The 19,970-nt window shown below is 62.4% G+C and overlaps 2 protein-coding genes across 3 annotated transcripts; one reads left to right on the top strand and one right to left on the bottom strand.

Annotated features, from left to right (window-relative positions):
- Positions 1 to 3,125: 3,125 nt before the first annotated feature.
- Positions 3,126 to 13,421, top strand: FAM171A2 (family with sequence similarity 171 member A2). Its single transcript, XM_056126843.1, is given in 9 exon segments — positions 3,126 to 3,321; positions 6,382 to 6,609; positions 6,822 to 6,914; positions 10,326 to 10,484; positions 10,562 to 10,741; positions 10,835 to 10,951; positions 11,046 to 11,172; positions 11,898 to 12,675; positions 12,677 to 13,421. Coding segments are annotated over 9 exon segments (2,508 nt in total). The 5' UTR covers positions 3,126 to 3,203; the 3' UTR covers positions 13,385 to 13,421.
- A 493-nt stretch (positions 13,422 to 13,914) lies between these two features.
- Positions 13,915 to 19,599, bottom strand: GRN (granulin precursor). Of its 2 annotated transcripts, none has more exons than XM_056127224.1 (13): positions 19,529 to 19,599; positions 17,150 to 17,294; positions 16,928 to 17,053; positions 16,725 to 16,809; positions 16,290 to 16,402; positions 16,078 to 16,213; positions 15,881 to 15,975; positions 15,569 to 15,692; positions 15,302 to 15,399; positions 14,976 to 15,221; positions 14,665 to 14,877; positions 14,363 to 14,593; positions 13,915 to 14,283 (listed from the first exon to the last, which is right to left on the bottom strand). In XM_056127224.1, exons 2-13 carry the CDS (start codon positions 17,285 to 17,287, stop codon positions 14,146 to 14,148), a joined length of 1,743 nt encoding a protein of 580 aa, XP_055983199.1. In that variant the 5' UTR covers positions 17,288 to 17,294; positions 19,529 to 19,599; the 3' UTR covers positions 13,915 to 14,145. The 2 variants fall into 2 exon arrangements, with proteins under 2 accessions (XP_055983199.1, XP_055983198.1); XM_056127223.1 differs by lacking the exon at positions 19,529 to 19,599 and adding an exon at positions 18,108 to 18,130.
- Positions 19,600 to 19,970: the final 371 nt, after the last annotated feature.

Below are 19,970 nucleotides of genomic sequence, written 5' to 3'. Positions count from 1 at the left end.
TTTATTTGCCATGCAAGCTACCTGTGATGTATTTGATATGCCAAAAACAGTAACAACAAGTCTCACAATTTGTTGTGAGACGTTACTGGTGCCTGCTCAAGAAAACTAATGAACAATGAGAGGACAGTGCAGTACAGTGCAGTGTTTTTATTTGGGAGCTGCACTGGCAGTGCTCAGGGATCATTTCTTGTTGTGCTCAGGGGACCATATGTGGCGCTTGGGATCAAACTGGGGTTAGCCCCATTCAAGGCAAAAGCCCAACCTGTTGTATTAACTCTCCGGCCCCTCATATTGTCTGTAGGGATATATCAGTCTTTATTTATCTTGATACAGCAACGCACTTAGTTAGCATTTGTGTGTTGACAGACAAAAGTGTGTTGAATGATAGGGCAGATTGAAACCTGCCCTACCAATTTGGATAAAAAGCTGAAGATCTCTGTGGGCATGGGGGAGTGTCTCAAAGCTCCATCCTGGCCATCAGAAGCCTGGTAAGGTTATGGTCCCTTGAATGGAGGCAGAGGAAACTGCTTTTCACACACAGATGACAGCTACTGGCAGGGAACACCCTACAACGGGTGACAGAAGCAGATTCCCGGCAGCCTTAACAGATTGTAAAGTTGGGTTGAAACCAACAAGACAAAATTCACCAGGGAAGAGTGCTAAATCCTGTGATGAGGTTCCAAAAAATGGTTACATAAGAACTGAACTGGGAAATCTGGTTAGATAGAAATTTATAAGAAAAAAAAGAGAGGGAGATTGAGAAGGGAAGAGAGAAAAAGAGAGAGAGAAGGTAGAAAGGAAGGGAGAGAAAAGGAAGGAAGAAAGAAATGATGGAAGGGAAGGAGAGAAAGAAAAGAAAAGAAAGAAAGAAGGGAGGAGAAAGAGAGGAGAGAGAGAGAGAGAGAGAAAGAGAGGGCCTCAGTGATAGTACAATGGGTAAGTCGCTTGCCTTGCATGAGGTCAAATGGGATTCAATTCCTGGCATCCCATATGGTCCTCTGAACATGGCCAGTAGTAATTCCTGAGTGTAGAGCCAGGAGTAACCCTTGAGCACTGCCAGATGTGACCCAAAAACCAAAAAGCAAAAGAGAGAGTGAGAGAGAGAAAGGAGGGAAGGAGAAAGCAACAGAGGAAGGTGGTTTTATTAACAAATCTATGGGGGAGGGTTGGAAAGGGGGGTATACTGGGGACATTGGTGGTGGAGAATATGCACTGGTGGAGGGATGGGTGTTTGATCATTGTATGACTGAAACTCAAACATGAAAGTTCTATAACCGTATCTCATGGTGATTCAATTAGCATAAGTAAATAAATAAACCTATAACAAGGTCCTGTTAATCAGAAGACACTACCAGAGAGATAGTTTTTTACTATTCTCTGGACATAAGGTCATTTTCCTAGGTTTTCAGTCCCTCTGTCACACCATACTGTGGGAGGAGGTGACAAATCAGATAGGCCCTGGCAGGGACTAGTCAATTAGATGGGATTTAGCCATCCTGGGTGATACTGACAACCAGAAACGAGAAGGAAGGAGCTTGGCTAGGGCAGGGACACACCACTGACTCCTGTGGGTATCACAGGCTGAAGACAAAGGAAAGACTCAGGTTCATGAACTAGAACAGCTGGAGCCAAAGGTGCTTCTCAATGCTGCTCCAGCTCTACAAAAACTTCCTAAACACTGAGTCTGCCCCGCCACAGATCTGTCACCAGGACCAACCGTAGTGCTGTTTATTGTGCCCTGATCCTGCCAGACCTAAATCCTTAAATCATCACCATTTCCTCATGACAGCCACCCTTGACAGAGAATTACTACAATTCTCACTTTAATGTCAGGCTTTACTCATGACAAAGTGCAACGGACCAGGTTGCTATAGTTCAACTCCCCCTTTATTTCTTGGTTTGGAGCCATACCTGGCGGTGCTCCAGGGCTTACTCTGAGCTCAGAGTAAGCTCCTGGAGATGCTCAGGGGACCATATGGGTGCCAGGATCAAACCCAGTCAATCACATGCAAGTAAATGTCTTGTGCCCATAGTATCTCTGCAGCCCCTCAATTCCTATTTTAATTTAACTAATTTATTTTTTGGTTTGGAGTCACACCCAGTGATGTTCAGGGGTTACTCCTGGATCTGCGCTCAGAAATTACTCCTGGAGGGGCCAGAGCAAGTAGGGCGTTAGCCTTGCAAGTGACCAAGCCCCGGGTTCGATCCCCAGCATCCCATATGATTCCCCAAGCACCACAGGGAGTAATTTCTGAGTGCAGATTCAGAAAAAAAAAAAAGTAAAGAAAAGAAAAGAAATTTACTCCTGGTGGTGCTGGGGGAACCATATGGGATGCGGCAATAGACTCTGGGTGTCGCATGCAAGGCAAATGCCATCCCCACTTTCCTAGCACTCCCGCGCCTCAATTCCCTCTTTAAAGGAAGACCTGCAAGCTACACAATCACGGTTTCCTGGACAGGGTGAAACAAGAACCGACTCACAGGTTCCCACGGGGTCACTTTGTATCTCTGAAAGCCCCTGCAGATGCTGATGTAGTTCATAGGCGTTCTTCTTTGTTAGTTTGTATTTGAGCCACAGCTGGCGGTGCTCAGGGGTCACGGCTTCGCTGAGCTCAGGGATCACTCCTGGCGGTGCTCGGGAGACCCTGTGGGGTGCCGGGGATCGAACCCGGATCGGCTGCGTGCGAGGCAAGATCCCTTCCCGCTGGAGTCTGGTTCGGGCCCCTCTTAGGCTTCCTGAGCCATCTCCCCAGCCCCCGTCCTTGCACGGTTTGGAGATACGACCCTGCCACACCGCGCCTCTAGACCCGGGCTGTAAGCAGCGGTCGTTTCCACTCCCCCACATTTTTGGGCGCACAAGGTCCGGGGTCCCTGGCACCCCAACAGCCCTGAAGATCGGACCCTCCCCGCTCCACTCCCCGGCAGGCCAGGGTCTGACAGCGCCGGGTGGGGGCGGCGGGGTGGGCCCCCGGCGCCAGTGCGGGCGGCCGTGAGGGGGCGGCGCCCGGAGACCCCGGGCCGGGGCGCCGCCTGCAGGGGGCGCTGGCGGCGGCCCCACGGGCGGAGACAATCGCGCCGAGCGGCCGCCGCAGCCAGAGCGGGAGCGCGAGCAGCGCGGAGCGGCGCCGAGCCGGGGCGGAGCGGGGCCGGCCGAGCGGGGCCGGGCGGGCGCCTGGGCCGCTGGGGCCGGGCCGCGCCCCGCGATGCCGCCGCCGAGTGGCCCCGGCGTCCTCGCGCGGCTGCTGCCGCTGCTGGGGCTGCTGCTCGGCGGCGCCTCCCGGGCTCCCGGCAAGTCGCCTCCGGAGCCCCCCAGCCCGCAGGGTGAGTCTGGGCGGGGCGGGGCGGCGACTGGGGTCTCCGGCCCCCCCTCCGCCTGCAGCCCCCTCTCCGCGGCGCTCGGGTCTGGGGGTGGGGGGGTGCTCGGCGCCCCGGGGTCGGCGCTGGAGCGGGGACGGGAGGGCGGGAGGGGCAGAGCCCGGGGCGGGGGTCTCGGGGAGACACAATGGGGAGGGAGGGACCCCGGGGCTCCGCGCCGCCGCCCCCTCCCGCCTTGTTTTTCTCCCTGCGGGTCCGCGAGGCGCTGCTGCCGGAGCCATTGTCTAGCCGAGACACCCGCCCAGGGGCGGGCTGGGGCGGGCGCCCGCTCCGCAGCCCCCCGCGGGGTCCGCGCTCCCGGCCGCGGCGAGGCGGGGGCGCCGCGGCGGCCGCCCCCCGGGGCCCCACGGCGCTGGGCGCCTGCAGCGGGCGGGGAGGGGGAGGGGACGGGGAGTGGGTGAGGCTGTGGGCGGGTGGCTGCTCGCCTCGAGCCTGACAGCCTCCAGCCAGCCCTTCCCCCGCCCCCGCTCAGAATTTGGGGTGCACCAAGGTGATGCTCATGACGGTGGAGGGGGTGGCCGTGGAGGGACCCTCGGAGAAGGGGTACGTGGTGCTTCCCTGCGCAGGGCGCGTGGCAGGCTGGGGTGCCTGGGCCAGGCAGTGCTGGGGGTGGGGGGCAGGTGCAGGGTCCCCATCTCGCAGGCCTCTGGCCACTCCTTTCCTCAGCCCCTCCCAGGCCACCCCCTCCTCATCACAGATTCCCACAGCACTGGGGAGCCCCAGCCCTCACCCCAAGCAGGTGGGTGTGTGAGGCCAGGCGGAGGGTGGTTCCTGCATCAGGAGCGTAGCTGGGCGGTGAGACGCCCCCTCCAGCCCTGCACCACCTTCCAGCCCCCTGCCCCAGCCTCTCCCTGCCTGGAACCCCTGTGCTCCCATCCCCCCTCCCAAGGAGCTGGCAGGAAAAGCAAGGTGAGGGGCATATGGATGAGGGAAGTGGGGTCCGGAAGAAGGGGGGGAGTCGGATTTCCTCCTGGACAGAGGCAGGCTCAAGCCAGGAGAGACGGAAACCCCAGAGGGGTCAGGCTTCCGGAGCCTTTGGGCGCCTGGGACAAGCTCCCCGTGCCTCAGTCTCCCCTGTTGCTGTGCTGAGGAGGAAGAGGCCTCATTTCCCAGAAGCCTCCCTCTCCATGCCTGCACCCCGGGGAGGGGGTTGGAGGAGCCCCGGAAACTGACTGGAATGGAGCCAGGAGAGGGGGTCTCCTGAGCCGCTGGCTGGAAACCCAGGCTGAGGGGAAGGTGGGTCTGTCTGTCAAACCCTCCCTGTTCCCCCCACATGTCACCCTGTGTATTCCTCGCCCCCTACCCCATCGGCCGTGCGGCAAGCACAGTCCTCTCGAGTGCCTGTGCTCTGGGTCTCCAAGTCCCCACATCCCAGCTGCCTCCATCCAGCTGCTTCTAGGCCCCACAGCTTCTCAGAATTCCTGTTGCATGGGAGTGTGGGTGGGTGAGTGGGTGGCTGGGGGACCCAGCGAGGGAGGGGCTGGGTGTGTGCCCACCCCACAGAGCTGGGCTCTGGCCTGGGAAGAGGCTCAGGCCAACAGCTGGATGGGATGCCAGGGGCAGGCGTGGTGCTGGCCTGGCCTGGGAGGCTGAGGGGGGCACCTGTCACTGCCGAGGGCTTGGGCGCGCCTGGGAGGCTCCCTGCACCCCCCCCCCATGCCTGTGGTATCTCCAGGCTCCTCTTCTGTACCTGGACTGCCTTGGCCACGCCAGCTCCCCCCTCACTGAGGCCCCTGGACCTTTCCAGGCATGACTTGCCTGCAGGGGTGAGGCATGGGGCCAGTAGTGACTTGGGTTTTGTTTTGTTCTTGTTTTTAAGCCACACTCTAGCTCAAGGATCACTCCTGGTGGGCTTGGAGGACCATATGGGATGTCTGGGATCGAACCCGGGTCAGCTGCATGTGAGATAAGCTCCCTACCCACTCTACTGTCTCTCTGGCCCCCCAGGTAGTTGGAATCAGGGGTGTGGCCCTGGGAATCCAAGAGAAACTTTGGGGCTCTCCAGGCTGGCTGTCCAGGGCTCAGAAAGCAGTGGCCCTGGACTCTGTCTACACCCTCCATGTTTTCCTTGGGCCTGGGTTGACCCCCGCCCCCATCTCCTTCCCTTTGCCAGGGCCCCAGCTCCCTGCCCGAGGGAATGAGGGCATTGCCATGGGGACTGGCTGCAGCCGACCAGCTGGGAGGGTTAGGCAGCAGATGTCAGCAGGACGGTCGGAGGTGATTGTTTGCGCTCAGGGTTGGGGTGAGAAAACTGAAGGCATCCAGGCTCCTGCGAGGCATTCTGGGCAGAGGTCCTATGTGGGGGACCCCCCCCCCCGCACCCCTTTCTCACATTCCTCCTGGGAACTCAAAATAGCTCAGCTCTTTCCAAGGGCTGCATCCTACTGTCTCCTGTCCTGACACCAGCCCCGTAGGGCTCAGCTGAGAGGCGGTTTGGAGCCAGATCTCCACTTTCATTCTAGTGCAGGTATCAAAGCTCATGGCACCTCAGTTTTTGCATCTGTAAAATGGGCTAAGAGCATATTTTTATCGTGTCTAATACATCATGGGTGCCTTCGTGTACCCATGAAAAGGACAAAATGCTGCCAAATATAATCATGATAGCATTAATCAGAGGCACAGCTAGCTTCAGAAATGTGACAACGTGGGAAAACACATGTGCTAGAGTTGCAGAATATGGTGGCTGTCCCACCTCTCCCCTGATGTTCTGACTTTCAGATGCTCAGACTTTCTGGTTCTCATCATTCCTGGTATGGGGGCCGAAGAGATAGTACAGTGGGTAGGGCACTTGCCTTGCATGCAGCTGACCCTGATTCGATCCCCAGCATCCCCTGAGCAGCACTAGAGCCATAAGTGACCCTCGAGAGTGGCTGGGCATGACCCAAAAAACAAAAACCAAAAACCTAGTCCAGTCTGGGCCCCAGAGTCACTCCCAACACCCAGCCCCTGTTCTCGGGGACCCCGGCCCTACCCCTCCCCTCACACTCCTCCCTTGTCTCCCCTCAGAGATCCTGATCAAGGTGCAGGTGTACGTGAGTGGGGAGCTGGTGCCCTTGGCCCGGGCCTCAGTGGATGTGTTTGGAAACCGGATGCTGCTGGCCGCTGGCACCACGGACTCGGAAGGCGTGGCCACACTGCCCCTCAGTTACCGCCTGGGCACCTGGGTGCTGGTTACTGCCGCCCGCCCGGGCTTCCTCACCAACTCCGTGCCCTGGCGTGTTGACAAGCTGCCCTGTGAGTCAGGGGCAGGTGGAGGGGAGGGGCAGCAGCTGACCCCCTCAGCCCCTTCCCAGAATAGCCCGTGAGGGTGGAGGGGGCAGTGTTCCAGCAGCTGCTGCCTGGGCTGGGGTATGCAGAGGGGCTGAGGCGGGGGAGGTCACTGTGACGCCGTGGGGGGCAGGCGGGTGGTGCGTTCCCCCGAAGCTGACCGGGTTCCCCTCCCGCAGTGTATGCATCCGTCAGCCTCTACCTGCTCCCTGAGCGGCCGGCCACCCTCATCCTGTACGAGGACCTGGTCCACATCCTCCTGGGCTCCCCTGGTAAGGCCCATCCACCCCCCCCTTGTCCTTCTCAGCCCGGATCTGTGCTCTCCCCCACACCCACTTGGTACCCTCACGCTAGACACTTAACCTCTCTGATTTGTGATTTTGCTGGGAGAGGCCGGTGTGACTTGCTGAGGTCAGGACTAGGGAAGCACAAGTCTGCAAGACCCAGCACAGAGGGTGGTCAGTAGGGGCTCAGAGCCATAGTACAGTGGGCAGGGCTCCCTGGCACTCCATACGGTCCCCTGAGCCCCACCAGGAGTGATCCCCTGAGGACAGAGCCAGGAGGAAACCCTTCGTCCTGCTAGGCATGCCCCAAACACAAAAACAAAGAAGGTGCTTAGTGAGTGTTTTTCAGAGTCGGGGCTACCCTTGGTCTCTCCCCTCCCTACACACACACACACACACACACACACACTCATCTGGGTTCATGGGCCAGCGCAGAGTGGCGCGTTCTGTGGCAGTGGTCCACCAATCTGGCACCTGGCTGCGGCACCCACAGTCCAGGCGGCTCACAGGCTTTGCAGCGGGTCTATGTTGTGCCACCATTGCCGGGTGCTGGGCAGGATCTATGCTGTGCCACCATTGCCGGGTGCTGGGCAGGACAGAGCATGGGCAGACAGACCGGCCCACAAGGCAGACGGACAGACCCCCTGGCCACAGCCAGCCTGAAAGGATCAGCTGGAGGCAGCAGCTGGGATGCTCTCTCCACCAGGGGGCCCTGGGCCCTCGGGAGCAAAGGCACCGTCCTAGGGGCAATCAGGAGACTGCGGCAGGGCCCTGGGGGCCTGGGGTGCTCTGGGGCACCTCGGCTTGCAGCGCCTGTTGTGGCTGCAGAGGCCAGGCAAAAGGAGGCACCGTCTGGCTTGTGGCAGGGAGCACTTCGGGCTGTGCGGTGGGAGCACGCCCTTCCCAAGCGACACTCTTCGCGGGCGACCTTGTTCCCGCTTGACTTCTATGCTCTTCCCCAGTTCTCGGAGCCTGAGTCAGAGGCTTCTGAAATGTCTTTGCAGGTTTCTAAGCCAGCAGACGAGCCCTTTGTTGCTCCCTAGCTTCGAGCCCTCCCACAGCTCTGGTGCTGGGAGGCTGAGCCCAGACTCTTTTGCCTCCGCAGAGGGAGGCTCTGCAGGGCTGCCCTCCAGCACGCCTTCTCCCAGCCCAAGACCCCTCAGGGCCACCCTCCACACAGCCCTGCATGCACAGAGGAGTAAGGGAGATGCCTGGCTGGCACCAGTACTTGGGCTTCAATTGGGCCCAAGACTATGACCTTGGGCAAGCAACAACTTCTGCCTTCTTCTCTGCCTCTGTCACAGAGGTCAAAGAAAGACACCAGCTTCAGGGGCTGCTGTGCCATTTATAGGGTGACAGAGGACACCTGTTTAGAGCAGTGAGCAGCATGCCTTAAATCTGACAATGTGTAGCCATGACCCTTCAGTGCTTGAATTAGTTTCTTGTTTTGTTTTTTGGCCGCACCCAGCAATGCTCAGGATCACTCCTGGCAGGGCTCAGGGATCCTCTCCATCCCAAGACATACAGAGAGGACACACAAGACAGACAGAGAGGACACACACATACACGTGTGCACCATACACACACATGCACACACAGGCTGCCTACCGCAGTGATGATTGTAGCTGGAGTGACAGGACAACTGCCTTGCACGCAGCTGACCTGTGTTCCATCTCTGGCACCTGATATGGTCCCTTAGCACTGACAGAAGTGATCTCTGAACACAAAGCCAGGAGTAAGCCCTGAGCACCCCAAAACAAACAAAACCCACAAAAATACTGGGCTGGAGCGATAGCACGGGCTGGAGCGATAGCACAGCGGGTAGGGTGTTCGCCTTACAAGCGGCCAACATGGCTGACCCGAGTTCGATTCCTCCGCCCCTCTCGGAGAGCCTGGCAAGCTACTGAGAGTATTCGATTATGCCAAACACAGTAACAACAAAGTCTCCAATGGAGACGTTACTGGGCCCGCTCGAGCAAATCGACGATCAACGGGAGGGCCTTTTACAAAAATACAATTAAATGTAAATATATTTTAAATCACTTTTTTTTTTTTTTTTGCTTTTTTGGGTCACACCTGGTGATGCTCAGGGTTTAATCCTGGCTCTGCACTCAGGAATTACTCCTGGTGGTGCTTGGGGGACCATATGGGATGCCGGGGATCGAACCTGGGTCAGTTGCTCCGGCCCCGTAAATATATTTTAAATTCACTAACTTTGGAGGATGGGGGCCCTCCCAAGCAGTGCTCTGGGGCCAGGAGTCATTTCCAGTAACAGCCAGCCACACCCTATGGTTCGGTGCTAGGGCCTGGTGCTGCAGCACTATCCCGCCCAATGGCACGTGTACCTGTTCACCTGGGTGACACCAGTAGGGCACAGGGGCCTCTGGAGTGACACCTGGCTGCTCAGGATGGGTCACCTGGTGCTGGGAATGGAACCTGGATCCTTGCAGATGCAAAGCCTGAGCCCCACTCTGGAGCTGGCTCCCTGCTCGCTCTGGAACTTTTAATTTTATTATTAATGTGGGCTCGAGCGATAGCACAGCGGGTAGGGCGTCTGCCTTGCACGCAGCCAACATGGCCAACCCGAGTTCGATTCCTCCGCCCCTCTCGGAGAGCCCGGCAAGCTACCGAGAGTATTCGATATGCCAGACACAGTAACAACAAAGTCTCCAATGGAGACGTTACTGGGCCTGCTCGAGCAAATCGATGATCAACGGGAGGGCCTTTACTTACTTATTAATGTGGGCAGTGCTCAGGGGCTATTCCTAACTCTGTGCTCAGAAGTGACCCCGGTGGGGGTGCTCAGGGGAACCATATACTGTGCCAGGGATGGAATCAGCCAAATTGCAAGGCAAGTGCCCTCGTCCCATTCTCTCTCTCCAGCCCCATGAAGGTGCTTGCCTTGCAGCACAGCCAGCATGGAGCTCTGCCAGGGGTAATGTCAGCACCGCCAGGTGTGCCCTACCAAATAATTATTTACTTTTTAAAAATTGTTTATTTGCTTATTTTGCTTTTATGGGGGTCACACCCAGCGATACTCAGGAATCAGTCCTGGTGGTGCTTGGGGAAGCATATGGGAAAAAGATGTCCAGGGGTCCAGGAAGATAGCCCAGAGGACTGGGGTTCAGGCTCTGCACGCAGGATACCCGGGTTTGATCCCCGTGGTTGCCTGTGCACTGATGGGTGAGACCCCTGAGCGCTGAGCCCAGAATAGCACCTAACTAAAGTTCAGTGCCAGGCCCTACCCTTCCCACTCAGCTCTGAGATCATGTAGCTCTCCCCATGGCCGCCCCCTCTGCCTCCCCAAGTTTCCCCATTTCCCTCCTCACCCACTCACTTTTCAACCTGATCCAGCAACCCTGCCCACGGCCAGACCACGGCAGCCCTCTCTCCCCGCAGGTTCCCGCTCCCAGCCCTGGGTGCAGTTCCAGCGCCGGGCAGCCCGCCTGCCTGTCAGCTCCACCTACAGCCAACTCTGGGCCTCGCTCACGCCGGCCAGCACCCAGCAGGAGATGCGTGCCTTCCCCGCCTTCCTGGGCACTGAGGCGTCCGGCTCAGGTATGCAGGGGACCAGGCAGGGTGGGCTGTGACCCCTCCGGGATCCAGCCCTCAGCTCGTGTGTCCTCTGCCCACAGGCAATGGTTCCTGGCTGGAGCTGATGCCCCTGGCGGCCGTGAGTGTCCACCTGCTGACCGGCAACGGGACAGAGGTGCCACTCTCAGGTCCCATTCACCTGTCCCTGCCCATACCCTCGGAGCCACGTGCCCTCACCGTAGGCACCAGCATCCCTGCCTGGAGGTTCGACCCCAAGAGTGGTGAGTTCCTGGGGGTCGCAGGTGCTGTGGGTCTGGGTGGGGAAGAATGGGGCCCAGGAGGGAAGCTGGGAGTCTGACGAGCCCCCTCCTCAGGACTGTGGGTGCGCAATGGCACTGGAGTCATCCGGAAAGAAGGCCGGCAGCTCTGCTGGACCTTTGTGTCCCCCCAGCTGGGGTACTGGGCAGCGGCCATGGCCTCGCCCACCACTGGTGAGTAGAGGAGGAGACTGGGAGACCAGAAGGTGGGGAACCTCAGGAAGTCAGGTCACTCCCACCTGGGCCACTCTCCCCTTGTCTGGCACAGGACTGGTCACCATCACATCGGGCATCCAGGACATTGGCACCTACCACACCATCTTCCTGCTCACCATCCTAGCAGCCCTGGCGCTGCTAGTGCTCATTCTGCTGTGTCTGCTCATCTACTACTGCCGGTGAGTGCCAGGCCCGGTGACCCCCCCCACCACGCAGAGCTGGGGTCCAGGACACCCACCAAGGCTGCTCCATGCAGAGAGCTAGTATCCAGGGCACCCACTGAGGCTGCTCCATGCACAGGGCTGGACTCCGGGGCACTCCAACCCACTGAGGCTGCTCCATGCCTGGTCTCCAGCACAGAGTTCAGGCCCGCCCGGGGCACCCTCAGCCACTCCCTAAACCCACAGGATTGCTCCATGCCTGGTTCCAGCAGAACTGGGCTCCAGGTTACCCCCCAGCCAAACCCCACCCCCAGGCTGCCCCATGCCTGGTTCCAGCTGGACCCCAGGTTGTGCCCCAGCACCTGGTTCTCCCAGCTGATGGGAACAGGCTGCACAGCCCCGTGCCAGGCTCTGCCAGGCTGGTGGAGGGAGGCCAGACGGAGGGGTGTGTGTGTGTGTGTGTGTGTGTGTGTGTGTGTGTGTGTGAGTGCCCGCGCGCACGCGTGTGTTGTGGCAGCCTGCTCTCAGTACCTCGGGGTCTAGGCAGAACTTACTCATGGCTTGGATGTCCCTCTGGAACCCCGCTTTAGCAGAGCAGCTGACCTGAGCCGGGCGCTCCTGGACCCGGGCCCATCGGGCTCCGCAGCCCCTCCCCTGAGCCCCAGGTTTCTACCCACAACATCCACCCCCAATCGTCCAGCCGCTTAGCCTGGTCCTGAGCACCCCGCTCTTCTCTTCCCCAGGAGGCGCTGTCTGAAGCCGCGCCAGCAGCACCGCAAACTGCAGCTCTCCGGCCCCTCAGACGGCAACAAACGCGACCAGGCCACCTCGATGTCGCAGCTGCACCTCATCTGCGGGGGCCCCCTGGAGTCCGCGCCCCCGGGGGACCCCGAGGCCCCGCCCCCGGGCCCCCTGCACTCGGCCTTCTCCAGCTCCCGGGACTTGGCCTCCTCGCGGGATGACTTCTTCCGCGCCAAGCCGCGCTCAGCCAGCCGCCCCGGCGCCGAGGGAGCGGGCGCGCGCGGGCCCGAGGGCGCGGGGCTCAAGGGTGCCCGCTCGGTGGACGGCCCCGGCGGGCTGGAGGCCGGCCTGGAGGAGTACCGGCGGGGCCCGGCGGGGGCCGCGGCCTTCCTGCACGAGCCGCCCTCGCCGCCGCCGCCCTTCGAGCACTACCTGGGCCACAAGGGCGCGGCCGAGAGCAAGACCCCCGACTTCCTGCTGTCGCAGTCGGTGGACCAGCTGTCGCGGCCGCCGTCGCTCAGCCAGCCGGGCCAGCTCATCTTCTGCGGCTCCATCGACCACCTCAAGGACAGCGTGTACCGCAACGTCATGCCCACGCTGGTCATCCCCGCGCACTACGTGCGCCTGGGCGGCGAGGCGGGCGCGGCGGGCGCGGGCGAGGAGGCGGCCCCGGCCGAGGGCGCGGCCCCGGGCGCCGCGCGCCCCTTCCCCGCGCCCGACGCCCAGCGCCCGCTGATGCCCGGCCACGCGGGCGCGGGGGGGCGACGGCGCCGGCGGGGGCGGCGGCGGCGGCGGCGGCGAGGGCTGGGCCGGCGGGCGCTCGGCGCCGGTCAGCGGCTCGGTCACCATCCCCGTGCTGTTCAACGAGTCCACCATGGCGCAGCTCAACGGGGAGCTGCAGGCGCTGACCGAGAAGAAGCTGCTGGAACTGGGCGTGAAGCCGCACCCGCGCGCCTGGTTCGTGTCGCTCGACGGGCGCTCCAACTCGCAGGTGCGCCACTCCTACATCGACCTGCAGGCGGGCGGCGGCGGCCGCAGCACCGACGCCAGCCTGGACTCGGGCGTCGACGTGCACGAGGCGCGGCCGGCCCGCCGGCGCCCGCTGCGGGAGGAGCGCGAGCGGGGCCCCGCGGCCGCGCCGCCCCCGCCGCCCCCGCCGCCGCCCGCGCCGCCGCGCCTGGCGCTCAGCGAGGACACGGAGCCGAGCAGCAGCGAGAGCCGCACGGGCCTCTGCTCCCCCGAGGACAACTCGCTGACCCCGCTGCTGGACGAGGTGGCGGCGCCCGAGGGCCGGGCGGCCACGGTGCCCCGGGGCCGGGGCCGCAGCCGCGGGGACAGTTCCCGCAGCAGCGCCAGCGAGCTGCGGCGCGACTCGCTCACCAGCCCCGAGGACGAGCTGGGGGTGGAGGTGGGCGACGACGCAGGCGACAAGAAGAGCCCGTGGCAGCGGCGGGAGGAGCGGCCGCTGATGGTGTTCAACGTCAAGTAGCGCCGTGGCTGCCCCGCGGTGCACCGGCCCGTGACCCAGTCTTCGCCCCCTCCCCGCCCCTGCAGAGCTACCCAGGGCCCCGCGGTATGTGCTGGGTGATGTTTTGGGAGGGACCCCGCGTCTGCCTCCGTGAGGGAGGTGGGGGGGTGCAGGCCCCCGTTGGGAGGTGCGGGAGGAGGGCAGGGTGGGGGGCGCGTGCCCGCGCCAGCACGGCTGTACATAGAACGCTCTTATTGTGGGGGAGCTGGAGGGGACAGCCCGGCCTCAGCTGCTAGTGTGAGGGCTGGGAGGGAGGGGCGTTCTGGGGCCCCCTGGGAGGGGAGGGGTGCTGCTTGCTGAGTCTCCTCTGAGCTGAGATGCTCCAGGCTGGTGGCTGGGGCCGCTCTGGGGATGGGGGGAACGTGATGGGACTGACCCAGCGAATATATGACTGGCGATGAGCTGGCTCTGTGTGTCTTTCTGGGTGGGGGTGGATGGGGGAGCTCCCCAAGAAGCGGAAGCAAGGTAGCCAACGAGAGCCCTTAGGAAAGTGTACAAACTTTACTGGGCACACACGTGCCCCTGAAGAGCACCTGGCCAGCGCTGCAGGAGGTTCCACTGAGGTCTGGGCTGGGAGGCCTCCCGTGGAGGCCTCAGGGGCCCATGGGGCTAGGGGGCTCCGCAGGGGAGGGTCCAGGAGAGTCAGGAGGGTGCTGGGGAGGCCTGAGCAGTGGGCACCCCCTGGGCAAGGCTGCGGGTGACAGTGTCTCCGGTGTGGCCCCTCATAGCAGCTGCCTGGGAGCGTCAGTCCTCCAAGGGCTGTCCCAGCGTGGGGTCTCCCTGCTGGTACACTTGGCCCCCCGGGCCGAGCAGCGGAAGCCAGAGGGACAGCAGTGGCGCTGATCTGGGCAGCAGGTGCCCTGCGGAGGAGAGAGGAGGTGAGTGGCATGGCGGCCGGCTCTGCCTGACCCCCTGCCTTTGGTGTGTGGTGACACTGACCTGGGGGTAGGGGCAGCAGGCCCAGCCCCCACCTCGGGCCTTGCAGCAGGTCTGCTCATCTTTGCAGAAGCGTCCATCGCCGCAGGCCACGTTCCCCACCGCCACTGGAGGGCCGAGGGCCAAGCGTTTGGTGGGGGCTGCCGGAGCCACCTGCTTCTCGCAGGTGCGGGCCTTCACGTTGCAGGTGTAGCCCGTGGGGCAGCAGTGCTGGCGGTCCTCACAGCACACGGCCTGGGGGGCACAGGGGCGCTGATACGCTGCCCCCACCCCCACCCCGCTCCCCTGGGCAGGTGGGCACTCACATGTGGCAACTGGCAGCACGCCCAGCCCCCCCGGAGGCTGGGGCAGCAGGTCTGGCCCTCGGGGCAGCTGGTGTGCTGGTCACAGCTGGTGTTGCTGTGCGCGGGTGTCTTCTGCAGGCCGGCCACCACCCTGTGGTCCTTCTTGCACTGGCCCTCATCTGTGCACTGATAGCCCTTGGGGCAGCAGTGCTGGCCATCAGCACAGCAGACAGCCTGCAGGACACAGAGAAAGGGGGTCCCGAGCTCAGGGGTAGGGCCACCCCTCATGGCCCCCCTCCCGCACTGTGCCTGACCAAAGGGGTTCCACACACCTCTGGGACGGGACAGCAGCCCCAGCCCCCCCACGGCAGCCGGCAGCACGTCGTGGCCTCGGGGCAGCTGGTGAAGTTGTCACAGGGAACATTGCCCTCAGTGACGCGGGGGCTGGGCGGGCTGGGACGGGCTGGCACCTTCTCCATCCAGGGCACCTGATGGACGCCCTGCTCACACGTCCCCTTCTTAGTGTCACACCGGTAGCCGTTGGGGCAGCAGTGCACCAGGTCCTCACAACACACGGCCTAGAGGGAGGGCACGGTGGGCCTGGGGCCGAGCCAGCCACCCCCTCCAGGCAGGCCAGGTTCCCCCCCCTCCTGGGTACCTGGATGAAGGGACAACAGCCCCAGGCCCCTGTCTGGATGCGGCAGCAGGTTGAGCCTTCCGGGCAGCTGACCTCTGTGTCACACTTCACATCCCGCACTGACAGACAGGGCAGGCAGGAAAGACAGTCAGCGGGGCTGGGGCTTAGGGCTGGCAGTGGACGCTGAGGGTGGAGGGATCTACTGATGCCACCCTGGCTGAGGCCCTGGGGCCCAGTGTGTGTGTGTGTGTGTGGGGGGGGGTGTCAGCCCCAGTGCCTCTGCCGTACCCGTGTGTGCAGGGAGCTTGGCGAGCAGGTCTGTGGCCTTGTCCCCAGAGAAGCACTTGCTGTGGGCCAGGTCGCAGGTGGTATTCTCGGGACAGCAGTGCACGTGGTCAGAGCAGCAAATGGCCTGGGAGGGCAGGGAGGGGACTTGGTGCCTTTTGGCTGGCACTGCCCTTGCCGACCACTAGGGGGCAGCATGAGTCCCGAGCAGCCAGGCCCCAGGGCCACCAGCAGGTCTGTCCCACCTGGCAGTGCCAGCAACTGGGAGTGTCCAGGCCAGTACCCTTGGGCTACCCACTCTGGTCCTTCACTCACGTTGGGCATCGGGCAGCAGCCATATGTCCCGTTAGGCAGCTGACAGCACGTAGTATCATCAGGACATACAGACCGACCGTCCGGGCAAGTGATTCCTAGAAGGTTCGAGAGGGGTGAGGGCAGACCCAGGGGCATGGGAGGCAGGCAAGCCCTCTCCCCACTCCCTTCCCTGAGCCCAGGCTCCCCCACTGCCTCACCTGCCCTGTCAACCTTCCGGGCGGGGACCTTCACCGCCAGGAGCTGGGGGCCCGTGTGCGACAGGCAGCGGCCGTGAGCCAGGTCACAGGTAGTGCCCTGGGGGCAGCAGTGCACCTTGTCCTCACAGCACAGGGCCTAGGAGAGGGCTCGCTCAGTCCCTCACTCTGCCCCTGTGCTCCCCCCACACACCCTCTGCTCCCCACACCCCTACCTGGGGCATGGGGCAGCACCCCCAGGAGCCGTCCGCCATAGGGCAGCATGTGGAAGAGTCGGGGCACTCGACATGGCTGTCGGGGCACTGGATGGCGCCCAGAAGGCTGGAACCTGCAGACAGGCCCCGGGATCCCATCAGCCCTCCATGGCCAAGCCACGTTCACTCCAGGAGCTGCAGGCCCTGGGGCTCCTGCGAGGTTGCGGGGTTGGCTCGGGCACCCCAACCTGCTTTCCCCACCAGCCAGTGTCTGCCCAGTTCTCCAGCTTGGAGTCCCCCTGCCCTTCCCACATCCGGGGTCCTGAGGTGACTGCTTCTCTCCTGCCCGCCTCCCCTCCAGTTGGAGGCGGGAGACTGCTTAGGACAGATGCCGCAGGAGTAAGGCCCAGGGAGGATGGGGGAGGGGTGTCCACCGCTGAGGCATCCCTAGCACACCTGGTGTCCGGAAGCATGAGAGCCCGTTGGCGCTACAGCGGAAACCCCGGGGGCAGCAATGCTGGCTGTTCGGGCAGGCCACAGCCTGGAAGAGAGAGAGGCCTGTGTCAGGAGGCCCTTTGTCTGGCGGGGGGTGGGGGGGGGGGCGTGCAGGAGACATGAAGATGCAGCGTGAACCCCCGCCAAGCTCATGGGCACCTCACCTCTGGGAATGGGCAGCACCTGGAGGTCCCTGAAACGGTGAGGACGCAGGAGGAGCCGGCAGCGCAGTGGCCACTGTCCCCACATGGTATGTCCAGATTCCGGCTCAGTGTCAGGGGCCCTGTGTCCTGGGGAAAGAAGGAGGCCTGAGAAGAGGGGGCCCAGAAGACCACCCCCCTGGGGTGCCCCAGGCACCCAGCCCTGGCCGGGTGACGGTCACTCACCGGAAGTGGGTTACAGCAGCTATAGTGGGTATCTCCTGGTTCCTGGCAGCAGGCCACAGGGCAGTGCTGCCCATCTGGGCACTGTGTAGCGGTAACCAGCCCCGCCACAAAGGCCACCCAGCTCACCAGGGTCCACATAGTCCACCTGCAAAATCCCAAGAGGCCCTGGGCCACTAGTTCCTGGCCGAACCACGGAGCCCAGGGCCCAGTCACTACCATCATCCCCCGCCCCATGAGGGGGTCCCCAACTCTGTACCCAGGGGGGCCGAGAGGCAGTTCCCCTCCATGCATCCTGTGCCACACGCAAAGGGAGCACAGATACGGGGTCCCTTTGCCAATCTCAGCCCCAGCCCCTGGCCCCACACCCTGCCTGCCTCTGGGGTGAGTGTCGAAATGAAAGTGTGTGTAAATCAGAAATACTTGTGGGTTTTGTGGCCACCATTGGGGAACCAGGGCATCAAGCAGTCTTGGCAGACAGGGCTGAGGAATAAGAAGGGAGACCTTCACCCCTTTGAAGAAGGGGCTCCACTTGCCCAGTCAGCCCCTCCACAGACAGCCTCAGCCTCAGGGATTCACACCTGCTCCCCGCTGAGAGGTCACACGGTAGCCCAAGAAACCACAGGGTTGAGAAAGTGATAAAAGGAGGAAGTGTTACCAGTAGACCTTCTTCAGGGACCACTGCTGGGACACCTGTGTACATAGGGGCCCCGACAGATCTTCAGATGCTCAAGGCACACCCCCCAACCGTGGAGCGAAGCTCGACCGTGGGAAGAGACCCATGCCACCACCGGAGGCCAATCTGTGAGTGGGGGCACCCTCATGGGCGGGGGGCAGCCTCTCACTTCATCTTCACCACCTCGAGAAGACAACATAGCCTACAGCCGGGCATCTTGGAACAGTGAACCTACTACTATCCCTGCCACTGTCTTCTTGCTTCTTTTGAGCGCGTGACTATTACCTGATCTTTTCAGAGGAGGAATCTGAGGCTCAGGGACGTCAGTCACAGGTCCCTGTCACACAGCGAATCCTGGAAGTGACCATCTGACGGCCCCTGAGGCATAAGACCCTTTCCCTTCCCCAGTGGCGGCCATCCCAGCCCAGGAGGACAGAAGCCTGGTGTTTAAGTAGAACAGAGGCTCCCAAGCTTACTGGGCTTTCAGAAAAATAAATTAACTCTGTGTCCTCCCCCCTACGCGGGGAAATCCACCTTGATCTTTAAAAGAACAAACAGCGCCCCCCAGCTGCACCCCAGGCTATTGCAGTCTCCCATCATTCCAGCATCCCTCAGGGGGCAGTATCCCCACTTTGGGAAACACTGCTACTATACTGGGGTCACACCTCTGCACCCCCTGACCGTGAGTCTCAAGAGCCGCGCCCCGCCTCTGGCCCCAGGGCGGGGGAGTGTCTCCTGAGTCCAGCCGGCGTGCACAGCGCCCACCCCGCCTTCATCCGGATCCAGCCTCGACTCCTTCGGGCCGACCGGCTACCTGCCACGGGCCGCGGGGCAGCTCGCCGGCCGCTCCGCTAGTCATTTATGAAACACGACTTCCCTTCCCGGCATCCCCATTAGGGAAATGCAAACACGGCCACTGAAAGATGCGCCACCGAAAGTGCTCCGCGCGGTCACCGAAAGCGACGCGCGGGCAGCGGGGGTGGGGTGGGGTGGGGAGAGCCCAATTCCTCTCTGTCGGGTTCAGAGCACGCTCCCAGTCCCACCCCGCCTTCACTGCCCCAGCAGACAGGGAAGTGGGCGTCTCTCCGAGCCCCCCTCCGCCCTCTCCCACTAGGTGGTAACCCTCAACTCCGAACGCCAGAGGGGAAGGGGATTTGGGACTCACCCAAAGGTGAGTCCGGCTGCAGAGAGCGAAGAGGAAAAAGTGGCGGGGCTCAGCGGAAGTTGGCTGGGCCCACCTCCCGCAAGAGGAAGTAAGGCAGGGCTTGGGGCAGCAGGGGTGCAATCCGCACCCCCCGGGTCCCCGCCAGCTCTCGGGGGATCCCAGGCTGCAGCCCACTCCCCGTGCTCCTCCGCTCCCGGCCGGCCGGGTCCTCCCGGCACCTCCTCAGCTGCCAGTGCCCAGATGGGGACGTGCGGGGGGGCGGAACCGACCCAAGAACTCCGCGGCGCGGGGCGGGGGGGGCACTGATTACAAGTTCCAGGGGTGCCGGAGGCAGAGCCCCTTCCAGTGCGGGCGACTGCGCCCTCCGCTCACCCCCACCGCCTCTGCCTCCGTCCAGGGCAGCAGAAACCCCCAAAGGAGTTGCCCTAAGCGAGTCTTAGCTCCCGGTCGAGACTGCAAAGGAACCTTCAGCCTCCCCCCATCCCCCAGGTTTACGGCTCCGGGAAGCAGCGAGCGAGGAGCTGGCGTGGACGCCGCTTACCTTCGCCGGGGTCCAAGTTCGCTGACCAGCAGCAGCCCGGCTGCTCCCAGACTGGGGCCTCGCAGCCCCGTGGCCCGCCCACCTCGGTTCCCATTGGCCAGATGTCCGGGACGTCGCGTTCCCATAGGCTACCGGTAGACATGGGGGCGGGGCCATCGTGGAAGCATTACTTCTTTCCTACTCGGTTCAATCTCCTCCCTCCCGTCTTCTACGCCCCGGTTCTAAGGATCATGTGATTGGAGAATCATGTGACAGACAGCCTGGCCAGCTCTGCCCGGGTCCGTGTTCCTTGCTGCCAGCCCCCACTCCTGCGTGCACCTGCTAGAGTTTACCAGAACGGGACAGCCCTTCCGCGGGCACACTGGAGCCCAGGGGGCTGCCCCTTGAGGGCGTGCGCAAGAGCGTTTGTGTTCACCGCTTTGGCATGTGGGAAATGTGTGCT

The sequence above is a fragment of the Sorex fumeus genome, unplaced genomic scaffold, assembly GCF_029834395.1.
Source record: "Sorex fumeus unplaced genomic scaffold, SorFum_2.1 ptg000063l, whole genome shotgun sequence".
NCBI classification, from domain to species: Eukaryota; Metazoa; Chordata; class Mammalia; order Eulipotyphla; family Soricidae; genus Sorex; species Sorex fumeus.
This window is presented reverse-complemented; position numbering and strand designations above follow the sequence as displayed.

What these genes read in the sequence shown, in the direction of transcription:
- GRN (XM_056127224.1), bottom strand. Translation starts at nt 17,287, where the DNA reads ATGTGGACCCTGGTGAGCTGGGTGGCCTTTGTGGCGGGGCTGGTTACC. An exon ending in CTCATGCTTCCGGACACCAG is followed by an intron (nt 16,403 to 16,724) that starts GTGTGCTAGGGA and finishes GCCTGTCTGCAG; the next exon opens with GTTCCAGCCTTCTGGGCGCC. An exon ending in CGTGCTGCCAGTTGCCACAT is followed by an intron (nt 14,594 to 14,664) that starts GTGAGTGCCCAC and finishes TGTGCCCCCCAG; the next exon opens with GCCGTGTGCTGTGAGGACCG.